The following is a 16,987-nucleotide window of genomic DNA, read 5'->3' as shown; positions in this document are numbered from 1 at the left end:
CTCCAGTTATGTTCACATGAATTGACATCAGTTAGTACATGCAGCCACCAGAAGCATCTTGAAGAGTTGCGCCCGTGCCCGACTCGCTGTCTTTCAAGCTTCAAAGGGAGGATCATTGAAAATCCTCACAAACGTCCCCAAAGCATCAGGACAGAGAGTTCAGTCTAATTTTAGGAGTGTGGTGTGAATTTTGAGAGCAGGACACAGGTATCAAATGTGACCTCCTCAAACAAATCTTCCCCAAGGAGCTCCAGCAGGACGGGTACGGAAACCATAGAGACCCATAGAAGAATCTGGTATTTATGATGTTATTATTGGACAACCGCTACAAGTCTCAGTTTCCGTGCATCTTCATGAGTTCAAGCCCAGAGAAGCCCAGCATCTGTGTTGATCTGATGCCAAACCTTTGCATGTAATCCATTTTCATAAGTGATTTTAATGGCAAACTAATAATCATCAAACACACAACCTGAACTCTAGTGGGACAATCAACAACGTCTGATAATGTTTGATAGATAAACTGCCTCGAAGTGACACTTTTCCTCTTTGTGTGCTGCTTACACTGTGTTTTTTTGGTGTGTGTGTCTGTGTGTCTAGGCATCAGTCAGCAATGTACAGGTCTGGAAACACCCTAGGGGACGACCTCACCGATGAAGAAAAGGAAATCATCAACAGCGTATTGGCCCGAGCTGCCATGATGGAGGCCAAGGAGCAGGAGAGGATTGAGTGAGACTGAAGAGCTTTCGACTCTGTTGCACTTAATTCTGCGAGTCGAAATGCTTTGCGTGTAAAATAAATCGTGGCCCTGCTGTGAGTTTGTGCTTACGTTGATCTGTGTGTGTGTTTTCAAGGCGTCTCTCTACTCGCCTGGATAATATTAAGAAGACGGCATGTGGGGATGGCCAATCACGCTGTCTGCTCTGTGGGACGTCCTTCGGTCCACAGGGAGTCACAGCCGTCCTCTGTGTGCAGTGTAAGAAGGTGAATGTGTGTGTTACTTCTGCATGAACAACAAATGCTATGGAAGAGGATGTAGGGATCTCTCTCCTCTGCGTTGTGTTTGTTTACGTCCCCCATGAGTTACTGTGGTGATAAGCGGCCGCTGACCCATACAGTAACTTGTTCCGACACACACACACACACACACACATTGCACTGTACTTCTTGGTCTTAAAGTAAAGGTTAATGCTACTTGAACTGTGAAAGTATATGTGATCCATGCACCTGCCACCAAAGGCTACATGTGTGTATGTTAATGCAGGCATGTTTGTGTGTGTCTGTGTGTGTGCCTCATTGCAGAATATGTGTAGTAAATGTGGGATTTGGAGCAACAGTCGCCCGTGTCCTGTGTGGCTCTGCAGAATCTGCAATGAACAACAAGAGGTAAGAGGACAGGAAAGATGAAAAACAGAAATGCCACGTCAGAGGAAGAATTTAATCAAATTATAAGATAAAGCCACCAGATTAGCTTTATGTCAGTCTTTGCTCGCAGGAAGATGGTCTTTTCTTATGAAATCTGAGGCTTTTAGATCCACCTTGAGGCACAGAATTGCATTTTACTGACCGGTGGCCTGGAAAATTACCTTCCATTGATACGCTGTTGATATCCAACATGAGCAACAGGAAGTGAATAATGATTTATTTTCCCGGTTTTATTTAATTGAAAAGACGGTTAATACTGTGATCCATATAAATCGTGAGGAATAAAGCCGGCGCTCTGATGATGTGATGCTATTTTGATGGCGTTTGTTGAAGTTTCTGCCTAGGGAGGTCCAGACTCCTCAAATAAATGCTCTTCCCTGTCAATCACACACTGAAAGTCCTCTATAACACATGATGCAAACTGTTCCAATCAAAACATCACCAACAATATCAAACCAATGTCCAACCAATTGCTTTATGTGGTATGTTTTGTTGTTGCTTCATGTGTTTCCCTGTGTGCAGATACAGAAGCGTTCTGGTGCTTGGTTCTTCAAAGGCAGGGACCAGCAGGTTCTGCCGGCCCCCCTCCCCCTGTCCAGACCCGGACTGTCCAGCACTGAGAGCAGCTCTGCCACGGCAGATAGAACAGGTACATATGAGACATGCAGGGTTACACTTATGGATCGGGTTTCTACTCTGCTAACACAATGTTTTTTTTATCTAAGATTAGATTTGTAAAGGTCACTCTGCTGAATTTTATTGTAGCCTTGACAAATACGCTAGTTGTCTGTAGGATGACCTTAACCTGATTGATTCTGATGCAATGTGATCAGATCCAACACACGTGGGCACAGATATATAGATAGATATTCAATCTGTGTGTAGTTGCTATGGAACTGTAAGTTGCTATGGCATTTGTTGCTTATTACTGCATTTAAAGTGACTGTGGGAGCATTTAAAATGTATATAGATTTGTATCCAAAGAATGCTTATGACTCCCAGATCAGCTGTTTAGGACTCTGTGGTCCCTAACAGCTTAGATGAACGCTCTCTCGCCAAAACGTTGTGATGCATTCTCATTAAATAAAACATGAAACTTGAAAATGGCAAAAAATATGTAAATGATTCTTTATTTAATGGATTTAAGAAGCAAATATCTGATGAGTATCTTGCATCCAATAGTCCAATAATGAGCTTTATTTACTTATCTGATAGTTGAAGAAAGGTTTCAGTTTGTATCTCACAGAGTAAATCTTCTCTGTTGGACATTTTAGAGACTAAAACTCTGAACTGTTTCTGTGATGAATGTGCTGAGCCGTGGTGTTGGCGGGAGAACTAATATTAATCGATGGAAAGATAATAGCTGCAGTGGTGTTTGGTGAGATTCTTCCATCGTCTTCTCAGAGCTCGACACAGAGCCGCAGCTGGAGCAGCAGCCTGGTGGATCAGAACGATGCGAGCAGACAGCGAGAACATCAGCTGCCAACTTTAATGAGAGCCAGTCGCATCCGGCCGTCGTAATGAAGATGGAGCGACCTGTGCTCGCCTCCAAACCACCCCGGGCCACCGCGCTGAAGGCTGCGCCCACCTCAGGTAGCACCGCCAAGAGCAGCACTACAACGCTCCTTCATCAACCTTTACTTCAATCTTGTCATTACGCCGTGACAGTTTCAGCTTCTGCCGCAGACGAGGAAGAGACAGCGCCTCCCCCGGCTGCGGAGGATAAAAGACAACCCGTGTCCAATTCCATTTCATCACATATTCCGGCTGCCAGAGCGACTCCACCTGTTTGTCCACCAGCTGTCAACCCGGCTCCCCCAAGACCCCCACCAGATCAGGCGGAGGTCGAGGATAACGACTACGACTCAGATGATGCCAGTGAGAAATGATGCCTCTCTGTCATTGTGCACGTCCAACCAGAGTGACAATCATTGTGGAATAATGTCTTTGGATTCTTGCAGCCACTCTGGGATCTCTTGAGTTCAGCCTCCTCTATGAGCAGGAGCACCATGCGCTACACTGCAGTATCATCAAAGCTAAAGTAAACACACACACACATACACACAGATGAGATAAGATTCATTTGACAGTCTTCATCCCTCATCCCTGCTTTCCTCGTCGTGCTTCAGGGTTTGAAGCAGATGGACTCAAACGGGCTCGCCGACCCGTACGTCAAGCTTCATCTCCTACCCGGAGCCAGTAAGGTACGATCAAATTCAGAAGCCTTTAAAAAGCTCTGATGTAGTTGTTTGAGTTCAGCTAGAGAGTTCATACCACCACCAAGGCCTAACAGTAGTCAAATTGTGCTTTGTTCACAGGGATGTAAGAAGAAACTGGTATGATATATTTTTGTTATTTGTATTTGAGTGGATATTTTCTGAACCTCTCGTCTTTCTGGTCCTCAGTCGAATAAACTTCGCACCAAGACGCTTAAAAACACTCTGAATCCTGTTTGGAACGAGACTCTGGTCTACCATGGGATCACTGATGAGGAAATGACACGCAAAACTCTGCGGTGAGAGACAACTCTGACACGCTTCACCTCCTACCACACAATCTCACCATGGAAACGCCACAAACTGTGTGTGTGTGTGTGTGTGTGTGTGTGTGTGTGTGTATTTTCAGGCTTTCTGTAAGCGACGAGGACACGTTTGGTCACAATGAATTCATAGGAGAGACCCGGGTGGCCCTGAAGAAACTGAAGTTCAACCAGAAGAAGAACTTCAACGTTTGCCTGGAGAGAGTGATCCCGGTAAACCTCAACACCAACAAAATCTCATACTGCTGGAAACACACACAGTTTATACAAAAGCAATAAGCTTTGCACTATGTCAAGCTCAGATGACATCATGTTGGAATCCAGACAAACTTTTCTCATCTGGGACAAGAACACAGATTTGGATTAATTGGGATCATTGATTTTTGGGATTCCTGCAGTCTGACTGTGGCATTAATGAAAATGTATAATATTTCTGTTCCATTGACTCGTCCTGATGACATCTATGTGCCATTAAAATTCCCATAATGTGCATTAAGTGCTAATGATACTGGTAGTGATGATGATGATGATGATGATGATGATGATGATGATGGATTACTCTCTTTAAAGGTGAAGAAGGCTGTTGGGGGCTCAGTCCGGGGCATGGCTCTCTATGAGGATGATGTAAGAACACTTGCATAATAATATTCACGCAGCTCTGACAGATCTGTGGTCTAGGTGGCAGCAGATCCGTGCAGTCAGATTAGTTTGTGTGCATTTGAAAATACAGATCTGATTCTGTTCTGCCTGTTTATATTTTTAATTAGTTGACTAGTTAGCACGAAATTCTGTAATAATTCTCCACATTTAACTTTAAAAATGTTGAAGTAATGGAATCAACCCCATTGCGTAACATACTTATGCTATAATCTTATACTTAAACATGGACATTATCCTCCATTAGTAGAAGGATAAATGCAGTAAAATCCTCCCTCATATGTGTTAGGATCAGCAAAAATGTCTAATCCGATCTTTTATATCAAATTTATCGACAAACACATGTGCTGCCTGTGTGTGATTCCTGCATGTGTGTGTGCTTGCAGTTGAATGATGGAGAGGATTCTGAAGAGAGGGGTCGCATCCTGGTGTCCCTCACCTACAGCAGCCAGCAGGGTCGTTTGATAGTGGGCGTGGTCCGCTGTGCTCACCTGGCTGCCATGGACTCCAACGGATACTCTGACCCCTTTGTAAAAATGTACGTTCATCCATTCATCACAAGAGAATCCATGCTTTCTACACTCATCGCCTCTCTTAAAGACGAAGAAAAGATCATTAAGACTCGTGTAGGACTCCAAACTCAAGGTTCAGGACCCAGGACTTGACTTGGACTTCTCAGTTTTGACTTGTGACTCTCTTAACAATAACTCTCTGCTCCTGTGTGCTGTAGATGTCTGAAGCCAGATATGGGGAAGAAAGCTAAAAACAAGACGCAGACAAAAAAGAAGACCCTCAATCCAGAATTTAATGAGGTGAGTGCGTCCAAAAATGTTCAAATCAAGATATATATTTAGGGATAAACATATTTTCATACGTTGTCTTTGTATTCCAGGAGTTCAGTTATGAAATAAAGCATGGGGAACTAGCCAAGAAAACTCTGGATATATCTGTGTGGGACTATGACATGGGCAAATCCAACGACTTCATTGGTACGTTGAGATTATGGCTTGACCATCCACATTTATCACAATACCCAATGTCTCTCTTATCTTAATGAATCCTTCCCCTCTCTGCCTTTCAGGAGGGTGCCAGTTAGGGATCCAGGCTAAAGGCGAGTGTCTGAAGCACTGGTACGAATGCCTCAAGAACAAAGACAAGAAGATCGAGCGTTGGCATGTTCTCTTAAACGACAGCACCCTTCAGTTTGAGGATTAAAACCTCTTTTCCCTTTCCTTCTTATTCTCCCTGTAGTCTTTATTTGTCTTCCAATGGTCAGGATTCATTTCAATTTATGCAGTTTGTCTCCAAGTGCAAAGTGCAAACACGACTACGCAACGAAACCCTCGTCATTTAGAGCCTCTGAGCTCCGAGCCAACAGAGGGAATTCATTCTTTTTCTCTCTGATCTCCTGCCCCATGTTGATCTGTGCTCCATCATAGGAGATCATCTCTTGCATTTGGAGCTGACCTATGAACCCACTTTGTTCTAGTGCTTGTGTGACCAGAACGTTCATTTGACTTGTGTTATTGTGCATATGGCTGTTCATCATGCGTATTTATTACTCTAAATAGTCTATGGGAAAATTGCATTTGATGTTTGGCTCCCAGTATAATGTGAACTAAAGCACTGTTTTGATGATTCGGTGGAATGCATTGCTTTTTAAAATGCAGTGATGTATGAGAAAATGTTGCTCACATGAACACCTGCTCTGCATGTGCTCTCTCTGTCCCTCTCTCTCTCTCTCTCTCTCTCTCTCTCTCTCTCTCTCTCTCCGTCTCTCTCTCTCTCTCTGTCTCTCAACTTCAAATGTTATTATGCAAACTAAGCGCTGAACCTCATCAAGTATTCCTCCATTGAAATTATTTATTGCTAATACATTGAAGATATTCAACTCACAGTAATGTATCATACTGGGGGTGATTGATAAGTTCTGAGCCTTGAAAAGAAACAAACCATAAACAAAAACAAACCTGAGTGCAAAGACACGATCACAGGTAAATAAAGTAATAAAGTCCATAATCACTGCACGTTTTGTCCATCTTGTATTATAATCACTGAGATCGTATGAATTGTTGATGTGCAAAACACACTTACAGAATTTGCACCAGAATATTACAGACCTCGATCCTATAACAAGTCAGGCTTAGAATTTATCAATCAACCCTTGTATCATTGCATGTTTTCGGTCAGACGTACGTTGTAGCAGTAATGAGTTAATAAATAAAATCATGATGGCACCTCCTGCTGCTTTCTGCGCTTTGTGACATGGCACCAAACTTTGTCTGCATCAGGCGAGGTTTGAACCAATCAGCTCACAGAGACACGCAGCGGAGATGCCTGTGAACTTTGCCTCCTCGTGATAAAAAGACTACTTGTCTTCTCTCCAAGTAGGTAAAGGTTTACAGACTCAACCTGAAAACGCTCTCAGATGAATGATAATAATAAATGTTAATCTGTCTGTAATCAAAAGCGATGTCACCTGACAACCCTGATATCAACTCCAAAACGTGACATTTGAAGAGAAACACACTGATTGACAGGATATTAGATATAACGTTTAATATCTGAAAGCAGAGATGATCAACAAAACAAACTTGAAAATCTACAATCACATTAACAACTCTAACTTTAGAATGTGGCTCCTCTGCACTTGAGTTTGAACTCAGGCCACAACTTGCAATCATGATGACCTGATCCTGATAAGTCCCACCTGAATGAAACCTGAAACGTTGTTTGGCTTGTGTGTGTGTATCTGTCAATGATGTCAATATGGGTGTTTGGGTGTTTGCTGTGTGTAGTAGAGCGAGAGAAAGAGAGGAAGAGAGGGGTGAGAGCAGGGGGGATGAGAGATGGGGGGACACAGAGAGAGAGAGAGAGAGAGAGAGAGGGTGTGTGTGTGTGTGTGTGTGGAGGCTGCACTCAAAGGTCATTTGATTTGGACGCTGTTATCACTATAAAGCTCAGCTGGGAAACCCCCGCCCCCCCTCTCTTCCTCCCCCCCCTTTCATTTAAAAACCAACCCTGTCTGCCCATCAGTCATTAAGTTCTCACCCTGGGGAGTCAAGTCATCATTTGGACGCCGATTCCAGTTGGATCACTTTCTCGGATCCTTTTGGGCATCATGGCGCACATCGCTCCTCTTGTTGCCGTTATTTTGGCCTCTTGTCTCCTGAGATGCAGAGCCACTGAAGCTACTGTCCTCTGCAGGTGGACTAAAGTCTCATCAAACCAAGATGTCCATTACAGTTTCCTCCGGACGTCTCCATCCCTGAGGCTGTACCACAGCACCTGGTCGGCGGGGGAGCGCGCTTTGCTCGGCTGCGCTTGGAGCGACGACGCGGCGGTGGTGCGGGAGTATTTCTCTGCGTGCCGGCAGTTCTCCGATCACCCGGATGAACACCTCAACCTACACGCCCTGCTGGGGACAGACGAGTCTCCGTGCGTGTCCATGTCCTCTCCAAGCGCCGGAGAGCGCAGAGGGAGGAGGCCAGTCAGGAGCGCCGGTGCTCCCCCGCCTGACCGGACGGAGGAGGGGAGCAGGAAGCGGGTAAAGCGGGGTTTCATCGTACCTGGCACCCTCTGGTGCGGGTCTGGCAACAAGGCGACATCCTATGCAGATCTGGGTAAATCCATTTGATCCTCTTCTGTTATTATAAAAGCACATTAGTTAGGGGCCATAACTTACAACAAGGGAGTGTAAAGCAGCAGGAATCACATTAAGTTAACATTCAGAATCCAACAAAAAGGATCATTTTAAACCCTTTTATTTATGATTTGTCCCCCCTTTGTCTCATGCATTTGTCATAAAACAGGTTGTAATGAAACACCTTCCTCCTCTCTCTCTCCCTCTCCCTCTCCCTCTCCCTTTCTCTCTCTCTCTCTCTCTCTCTCTCTCTCTCTCTCTCTCTCTCTCTCTCTCTCTCTCTCTCTCTCTCTCTCGCTCCAGGGGTCTTTGCAGAGACAGACAGTTGCTGCCGTGAGCACGACCAATGCAAGGACACCATCCTGTCCTTTGACTCTAACTTCGGCGTCTTCAACAGCCACATCTTCACCATGTCTCATTGTGACTGCGATAACAAGTAGGTAGTAGTATTATGCACCAGAGAGCAACACTCACACACACACACCATACATTCCAATACAATTGATTTATTATGGATTTTTAATGCACTGGACTCATGTTTTAGGTTCCGTAGTTGTCTGATGGAGGCGGAGGACAGCATCTCAGACGTCGTGGGCTATACTTTCTTTAACCTGCTGAACCTGTACTGCTTTGAATTCTCCCAGCGACTCCAGTGTACAGAAAGGAACTGGTTTGGAATGTAAGTGAAAGCTCCATCTATTATTATAAAGGTCCAACATGAGCTTAATGTTGTTTTATAGAATTAATTCACCCGATTGAATGTTTCAGGTGTAACGAGATGAAAATGGCTCTATACGCTGAGCTCCATCCACCCACACTTTATGTGACATCATCAGAGATCGGTGTGAACCAGACCAACCAGACCACCGGCACCACTGTCTCATCTCCAGCCCAGGTCACCACCATCACCAGCATCTCAGGTTCAGCATCCACAACTCTGACTGCCTCAGTGAGTTCAACCTCTCCCACTTTCATCCCCACCACTGCTGGAGACAAAACATGGCAGAAGGTGACGCAATCTGTCCCTGACAACAACAACAACAACAATGAACTGGAGGTGCCCATGCCTACCAAAGGTGTTGTCACCTCTGCATACCAACCTGAATCCAGCCTATCGAGCGGTCCAACTCTGCCCGAGCAAGACACCAATATCGCTGGTATTTACACGTTATGTCTCCATATCGCTCACGCTGCTGTCACTTTATCCTCCAAACGTTACTGGACTGACTGCATCCTCCCTCTATGTTTCTCCTCCATAGACAAGAAAGCATCCTGTGATATCTACAAGGATCTGGACCAGTGCAGATACAAGATCCTTCCCCAGCAGAAGAGATTCGGCCTCCACAATCCAGAAATCCGAACTCTCTACCACTGCAACTGCACCTCCAGGTAAAGAACCAACAACCAACCCTTATTTAAAAAGATGCTCTGCTAATGACAATGTTCCCAATCTTCATTTGGGAACAACAATCAGAACAACCGATATTGGATTGCATCATGATTCGTCTAGTCTCTGCAAATGTATTTGACCTGGGGGTAAATATTGACCGTGCCACCCTAGCAGAGCACATAGAAGCGTTGTGATAATAGTGCACGCACCCTAATTTCAGTCAAAATGTCTACAAAGCCAGACGGGCCAGACATGGTGTGATGTTTCATAACACATGAACTAGGCCACACGCCGCCGAGTCGCACCGTTACATAAGAAAAAGTCTACTCTGGCTCTTTAGATGTGCACAGAAATCAAATTCAAACTGTCCACATTGTCTTAATCGTACATTTGCAGGCCAAATCGCACAAATCAGCACAAAAAACGCTGCAGATTTCTGATGCCGAACTGTTTTGGTTTCTGAAGTCCTCGTCTGTCTTCTCAGGCTGTTTCAGAATTTGGCTGAGCAGAGACGACTGAGCAAAGTGCAGGCGTTGCTACAGGAACATGTGTCTCAGTCCTGCTTCTTGCCACAGGAGTGCACATCTGGGAAAATGTGAGTGGGAACACAAATACACACACATACACACACACAGACGCATTTGCTTTGCCCTGCTTTAAAGCTACATTGCTTCAGCTGCTGGACAAATAGTACAATCTCACCCACAAGCCATCACCTGGTTGGTCTGGTCGGGTTCAGTCAGGCCTCCTCAGTACGGTTCATTTCAGGTCTGAACACTGTAATCAAGAGTGACTCACTCTGGAGGGGTTTTGTTTACGGCTCAAACATCACGACTTCCAAACCACCTACAATAAATCTAGAACTGGGAACGGTTACATGTGATTAAGTGTAAACTACTACTGTGTTTGATCTTTGACATATAATAATTATGGGGAGTAAATTATGCAGATTGTGTCTTTGTTCCATGTTATTCTGACCTTTTTGATGTATTTATACTTTATTTTGATTTGACTTGATTTTGTTCCTGTGTTAAACCAAACTGAATTGTGCAGCGAATGCAACATTGTCACAGTTGTGTCCCTGATTCAGACCAAAGATAACAAAGCATGAATCAAATTGTCTATTATAATCAAATTTAAAGCAAACCAATGATGTTTTAAGATGCGACAAAGCTACATAGTTTTGTAGATTACAGATGTGTTTCTCTGTTTAACAGCTGTACAGATGCTCTGATCAAACCGGGCCTTCCACATCTGCATCAGAAGGGTGGTACTGACATGGAGGGACAGCGCCACCCTCAGGAAATTACTCAGAAACTCAGAAAGCCAAACTCCAAGAGAGCCAAGAGAAGAGACCGCGCTGTCAGGATGCACAAACTGTGTCTCCGAATGACCAGGAGAGACCAGAACCACCAACCTGAGCAAAGAGGGACGAGGCTCATCTGAACACACCAACAACACTGTTACACTACTGTATATGTTTACACTTACTGCATCAATGATCGACAGCAAAGAAAACAATTCAGGCCCCTTTTTTTTTTTTCATCAATTGAATAGAGCTGCCAGCTGAAAATATAATACATTTAGCTGGAATTGATCTTTGTTTCGAATCTGAATTTATCTCCATAGATCAGATGAACTCCCAATTATTTGTATTTGTAAAAAGCTGTGTTGTTTATTTCTGCGTTACATTCAAAATCTGTAAATATTATTCAACAGAAACATATTTTAGACTGAAAAATGAAAACGTATTTTGTGTAAATATCTGTATATATGAAAAGAGAGGTGAAATATGTTGATATATGATGTGGAGACCAATCTCATGTCTGGTTTAAATGTTTACGTTTCCAAAATAGAACTGTATGAAATGTACTGTACGCTAATCAATATGTAGTATTTATTGTACGTTTTCCCTTTTTAGGAAAGTTGATAAAAGTATAAAATAATATCGTAGCTGTGATCATTCCAAACTAAACAAAACACACAATCAAATCCACCGTTTTCCCGTCAAGGATCAAGCTGATTCTAGTGCCCCCTACCGGAACAACTATGTTAAAGCATTTTGGGTATAAAACACAGAACCACTTTTAAGAGAGAAAATACTTTTATTCTCATCACACACCGATGAAATAAAGCCCATTACTTAAAAAACATATTACTGACTTATTTCTCATTTTCTTTTTTCTCAACACATTTCACAACATTTTATGTGTTAATGCTTATGTTAATTGTTTAATGCGATTTCCTTTTCATGTTTTATAAACCCAAATATGTCCTTGAGTGTGTGATGAAATCCAGATCCACAGTCAGTCAGGATTTATTTATTTATTTATGCATAAGGGAATAGAATAACCTTAAATTGAAACAACCTAAGACATGCCAACTTAATACATTCCAATAAAATAAGGGTGCTTGTTTTCAATAATAATAATAATAATAATAATAACAATAATAATAATAATAATAAAATTCCTTGCGGTAAAGTCCGCCCCTATGTCGTAAAACAGCACATGGCTTCAGCGTCACTCCTCTTCGGCGTAACTTAGTAACATTGTGTAAATGTGGTAATGAATAGCTGTCAGGTAACTCAACTCCCCTCTGATGTCATGCAGAGTAATTGAAACCCAGCTGAAGGCAGCAGCCATGGAGCCGCCGGATCCCCGCCTCTCACCGGACTCACTCCGCTGTGAGGAGAGGAGCGGACCAGGGAACATGGCGCAGTTACTGTGCGCGGACTTTCCTTAAGGAAAACTTTTGCAGGATCCCGAGCAGCACTTCGATCCGCACAGAGTCGATCGCGGCAGATCTCACAGCCTGTTACACAGCGGCGGAGTCTGATTCTGCATGGAGGCGAAGGTTTCCCCGTCGTCCCTCACTGTTGCTGTATAGGATGAAAGTTTGGAGCTGATCGAGAAGAGAGAGCGGGATGGAGAAGCCAAGACCGAGGAAAGACAAGGTAAGGAAAAGAAAAAAGGCAGAAAAAGAAAAAGTTGTGTGTGTGTGTGTGTGTGTGTGTGTGTGTGTGTGTGTGTGTGTGTGTGGAGGAGGAGGAGCTGGAGGGTTTCCTGCTCCGTGTGGATCTGAGCAGCAGCGAGATCAATGTGCTGCTTATGAGACAAACAGGCCGATCAGAGTTTCCATCCTTCAGGAGATGATTTATTGTGACGTTACTGGTTGGAGCTCATGTCTCACCTCAGTGGCGGCTCTAGCGTTTTTGGGGGGGCCCTCAGTAGACTTAAACAACTGCCCCCCCTCCCCACCCCCACCCAGTTTACAACAAATTATGACTAGCTGGTCTTAAAATTGTATATTGATATGAATATAGACATAAAGCAGTGACCTCATCCTTGCTGCAGAGCTCCTGCATGGAATTAGCAGCATTGAAGTGAGGTCGAAAACCAGCTGACTTAAGATGAAGTGATAAATGACTTTGGCAGTTGAAAGGATGGAACCAAACGTGAACAATGTGTGCGCCTCACTGGACAACAATGTGTAACGCACACGGCCTTCAATCAAACAGTTTAATTCATTCTTATCAACTAAATCAGAACATTCCAATTCTGTTCCACCAGTTGTGAGGCAGTAAAGCAAAGAGAGAAGTCCTAGTTAAGAGCAATACTGATCCTACTAATAATATATCCAACGTTTGTATCGTTTATAACTGAGCCAAAGTGCCTCAGCAATCAAATAAAGGTAAACATCATACTGGTAAAAGTGAATAAAAGACTATGTTAGAGTTTGACTGATGAGATGGTGGCTCTGCATCTCATAGCTCACGCACTCTATGACTTATAATGAAGAGATCAAAGAGAGGCGTTCAGGGACACAATTTCCTCTCTCAGGTATTCTCTCCCCCCCTCATGGTCTCTGTCTCACATATTCAGTGTTGGTCTCTGTTGTTCCCTTAGGAATGCACTCCCTTTGACCTATGATGAAAAGGGGGCTGGGAGTAGTAAGGCTAGAAACGGAGCAAGTGTGTGTGTGTGTGTATGTGTGTGTGTGCAATCCTGGAAGAAACAGGATATGCATGTTGTCTTCCTGTCTTTTTGTTTTTGGTCCTTTCTTGTGTGTAAGTGTGAGAAGGAGCAGTGCAGTTAGTCTAATACAAACTCATACACACACACACACACACCCCAAATTACACATTTTCAGTGTTTGTTGTGTAGCAATGTAACCCAGCAGATACACACTGTACGCAGCAACAAGGCTGATGATAACAGACCTTCAGTAAAAAATATCCGGCTGGGTGAGTTAGTGTTAGTGTCAGCTGTTAAGAGTGTGTGTGTGAGAGAGAGAGAGAAAGAGTGTATGTGTGCCTGCGTGTGACTGCCCACCACAGTGAAACATCATTAATAAGAAGCTACAGGTAGATTAAACAACACAGGCAGGTGGTGCCATAAAGCAAAGCCTGATCAAGCAGATTTTTAATTACACAATCAAGAACTCTTCTGTGGCCTGAAATGCTTCATTCAAGATGCAGTGTGTGCGGTTTGGACCAAGTGTTTGTACAGTTAGGTACAGTATTCTGTTAAGTTGTGTGTGTGTGTGTTTATAAAGTAATCTGTTCAGCGTCTTTGGCACAGCTGTGGAGCTTTTAAAAGTGTAAAGGTCAAATAAATCATCCAGGTCTTTACACTTACATCACTAAAAGAGTCAAATCCCAACACACACTTACTTCTGCAAAGCTATGGGCCAGGGGTTCTCAAACTATGTGGCAAATCCCTCTTGAAGTACATAGAGACGCTTAATGGGGTCGTATGTGTTCAGGAGTAGAACTAAAGTCCATTTCTCACCCTTCTGTTGTGATCCTGTGCTTTTGTGTTCTTGTTACTTCCTGTTTTATTTTGTAGTAGTTTCAGTTGTGTGTATTGGACTTGACTTCCTGATTACCTGATTGTTTCCTGCTGTGTGGTTGTCCTCACCTGTCCTCACCCCTGTGTGTGTGTGTGTGTGTGTGTGTGTGTGTGTGTGTGTGTGTGTGTGTGTGTGTGTGTGTGTGTGTGTGTGTGTGTGTGTGTGTGTGTGTGTGTGTGTGTGTGTGTGTGTGTGTGTGTGTGTGTGTGTGTGTGTGTGTCCTGGTTCTGTCCTGCTGTTGTCCCTGGTTGTTCTCTGGTTGCTTCACAGTGTTCTGGTTGAACACTAACAGGCTTAGAGCTTTTCCTCTCAGCTCTGTACCATAGCTGTTTATTTCAGCAAACAGCGCCCTGGTAACTCTTTCAACAGGCTGATGCTTATATAAGACCTGGACTCACGCTTTCATAGCAACATGGCACAACAATAACTATTGACTGAATATGACATAAGAGCAACACCAGAGTCTGCTAAACAAGTTGACACACACCTGTATTACACATCCAGAAATGTGTTTATAGGTTTACTAATATATTACTTCAGTGCACGGAAAACTTACTACAATGAGATAAATACTGACTAGTTGGACTATGCAGAGGAAATGTTGGAGGTTGAACTAGTGGGAAGGATGGATGGGAGGACGAATGTGGTGATGTTATGGTTGATTGATCAGTGGTTGGTGGGGAGGATGTGGATTCGGGAAGGTTAACCAGGTTTATAGAGGCTGAGCAAGAGATTGGAACGGTCTCTGCTCCCCAACTTAATTAGTTCCCAACCATTCAGTAGAAAGGGGGCAGACGATGAGGGCAGAGAGGGGAGAGAGAGAGAGAGAGAGAGAGAGAGAGAGAGAGAGAGAGAGAGAGAGGGAGAGAAAGAGAGGGAGAGAGATAATGAATGCCTTGGTATACGCTCTGGTGAAAAGACAAATTTGGAAACACCAGATCAGGGAGGGAGGCAGCTTTTTTAACTTTCAAGCTGGAGCAGAGAACAAACCTCAACGTTCACATTTTACACGAAGCTCCAACGGGTGTGACAAAAAAAACTGAATGAGAAGAACAGAGGCCTCATCTGACTGTGTGACTCTCTGTCTGCCTCCCTCTCTCTCTCTCTCTCTCTCTGAGGAGTCAAACTGTTTCCATGCATAAAGAGAGAGTGTGCAATCACGAGAACCAGGCTGCTGCAGGTTTTGTGCTGTTCTGTGGAGTGAATTGTGTGTTTGATAAGTTGTTCTTCTGACTGTTCAGAACAGAAGACAAAAGCATACAAGGTTATTTCCCTCAGATCATAGACAATAATGTGTGTTTATAGAACTCTGAAATGTAATCTGTTTACCTGTGTCCTCTCTCCTCCTCCCTTCCTCCTCCTCCTCAGTTCTCTCTGTTTGGTTCTCGCTCTGCCAGCAGAACCACCGACCCCCCCTCTTCACCTCCCTCCTATCCCTCTCCTGTCATCTCGTCTCTTCAGGTGGCGAGAAAAGCAGAGCACCCGTCCGTCTCCGGTCCTGGCTTGAGTAAGGCCGAATTCCTGGAGCGCGTCCGTCGCAGTAACCAGGCCTGCCAACAGGGGGAGTACGGCCTGGCGGTGAATCTCTACAGCGAGGCGCTGACCGCCGACCCCCAAAACTGCATCCTGTACAGCAACCGCTCTGCAGCGTACCTCCGCCTGGGCCAGTACAACACTGCGCTGGACGATGCCATCAAAGCACGACTCATCAACCCCAAATGGCCTAAGGTGAGACGCTGAACCCTCGCTGACCCTCACTGACCCTCACGCCTCCATCTCTCACCGCACTGCAAATGAGCTTTTGATGATTGTTGCTGTGGGTTGGATGGAGAGTGAGTGGATGTTAGTATCGATCAGTTCAGTAGCTTAGACTGTATTTTGGTGAATTCTAGCTGGATTCTCTTGAACTGTACCAAACCAAACATGTGTGTGTAGGTTTCCATGGAAACGGAACCTCCCTTAATATGGCAGATTTATCATCAGCAGCATCAAGCGTTAACATCAGTCCTGGTTATCTAGATAAGGAGGTGACCTGCGATTGGCTCTCAGTGTCTGATGTCTCCAGATAGAGAGGCTGATAGAGAAGCTTTTGTGGTCCATGATCTGTGTCTGTCCTGTAGGAATCAAACATGGCCCCCCTCCCTCTCTCTCTTTGCCACCCCCCGGCTGTCACTCGTCATGTGGACACATGTTTGAGTCGATGGCTACAGCGCGGCACTTTGGCCTTCGCTTCAAAGCAGCAGCAGCAGAAAACTGAGGAGTCCAGAGTGGAAGCGGGCAGCTGGCTTGGCATCAGGCGGCACGATTTGCCGCTGCGGTGGAAAATAGCTTTTAGTGTCTTCAGCCCTCTTTAAGCTGTGTGCTGGTCAGAAGGGTTCTCATTCCTCCTCTTCACTGACCCCGATCCTGTCAGATGGTTTGTTTTGTTGCACTTTGTTTGTTACCAGTGGACAGCAACTGAACGCAAACCCCTCATTTACAT

General features: G+C 44.3%; 3 protein-coding genes across 3 annotated transcripts in view; all 3 read left to right on the top strand.

Annotated features, from left to right (window-relative positions):
• Window positions 1–230: 230 nt before the first annotated feature.
• rph3aa (rabphilin 3A homolog (mouse), a) lies at window positions 231–6,537 on the top strand. Its single transcript, XM_076164076.1, has 15 exons — window positions 231–726; window positions 852–981; window positions 1,300–1,383; window positions 1,945–2,071; window positions 2,827–3,015; window positions 3,091–3,300; window positions 3,384–3,463; window positions 3,552–3,626; window positions 3,828–3,937; window positions 4,048–4,174; window positions 4,532–4,585; window positions 5,005–5,156; window positions 5,349–5,430; window positions 5,511–5,607; window positions 5,700–6,537. The coding sequence occupies exons 1-15, from the start codon at window positions 611–613 to the stop codon at window positions 5,831–5,833; spliced, it is 1,767 nt and encodes a 588-aa protein (XP_076020191.1). The 5' UTR covers window positions 231–610; the 3' UTR covers window positions 5,834–6,537.
• A 1,151-nt stretch (window positions 6,538–7,688) lies between these two features.
• Window positions 7,689–11,207, top strand: pla2g3 (phospholipase A2 group III). Its single transcript, XM_076164211.1, has 7 exons — window positions 7,689–8,241; window positions 8,565–8,697; window positions 8,806–8,940; window positions 9,030–9,418; window positions 9,521–9,650; window positions 10,136–10,246; window positions 10,869–11,207. Exons 1-7 carry the CDS (start codon window positions 7,740–7,742, stop codon window positions 11,095–11,097), a joined length of 1,629 nt encoding a protein of 542 aa, XP_076020326.1. The 5' UTR covers window positions 7,689–7,739; the 3' UTR covers window positions 11,098–11,207.
• A 1,078-nt stretch (window positions 11,208–12,285) lies between these two features.
• The window catches only part of ttc28 (tetratricopeptide repeat domain 28), a 72,998-nt gene continuing 68,296 nt past the window's right edge, over window positions 12,286–16,987 (top strand). Inside the window, exons 1-2 of the mRNA XM_076164081.1 lie at window positions 12,286–12,607; window positions 15,874–16,233. Of these exons, the coding sequence (XP_076020196.1) occupies window positions 12,578–12,607; window positions 15,874–16,233 (390 nt within the window). The 5' untranslated portion in view covers window positions 12,286–12,577. The remainder of the gene's footprint in view (window positions 12,608–15,873; window positions 16,234–16,987) is intronic.

Source organism: Genypterus blacodes, unplaced genomic scaffold (genome assembly GCF_046128005.1).
Source record: "Genypterus blacodes isolate CSIRO-AG114 ecotype Tasmania unplaced genomic scaffold, CSIRO-AGI_Gbla_v1 ptg000133l_1, whole genome shotgun sequence".
In the NCBI taxonomy this organism is placed as follows: domain Eukaryota; kingdom Metazoa; phylum Chordata; class Actinopteri; order Ophidiiformes; family Ophidiidae; genus Genypterus; species Genypterus blacodes.
This window is presented reverse-complemented; position numbering and strand designations above follow the sequence as displayed.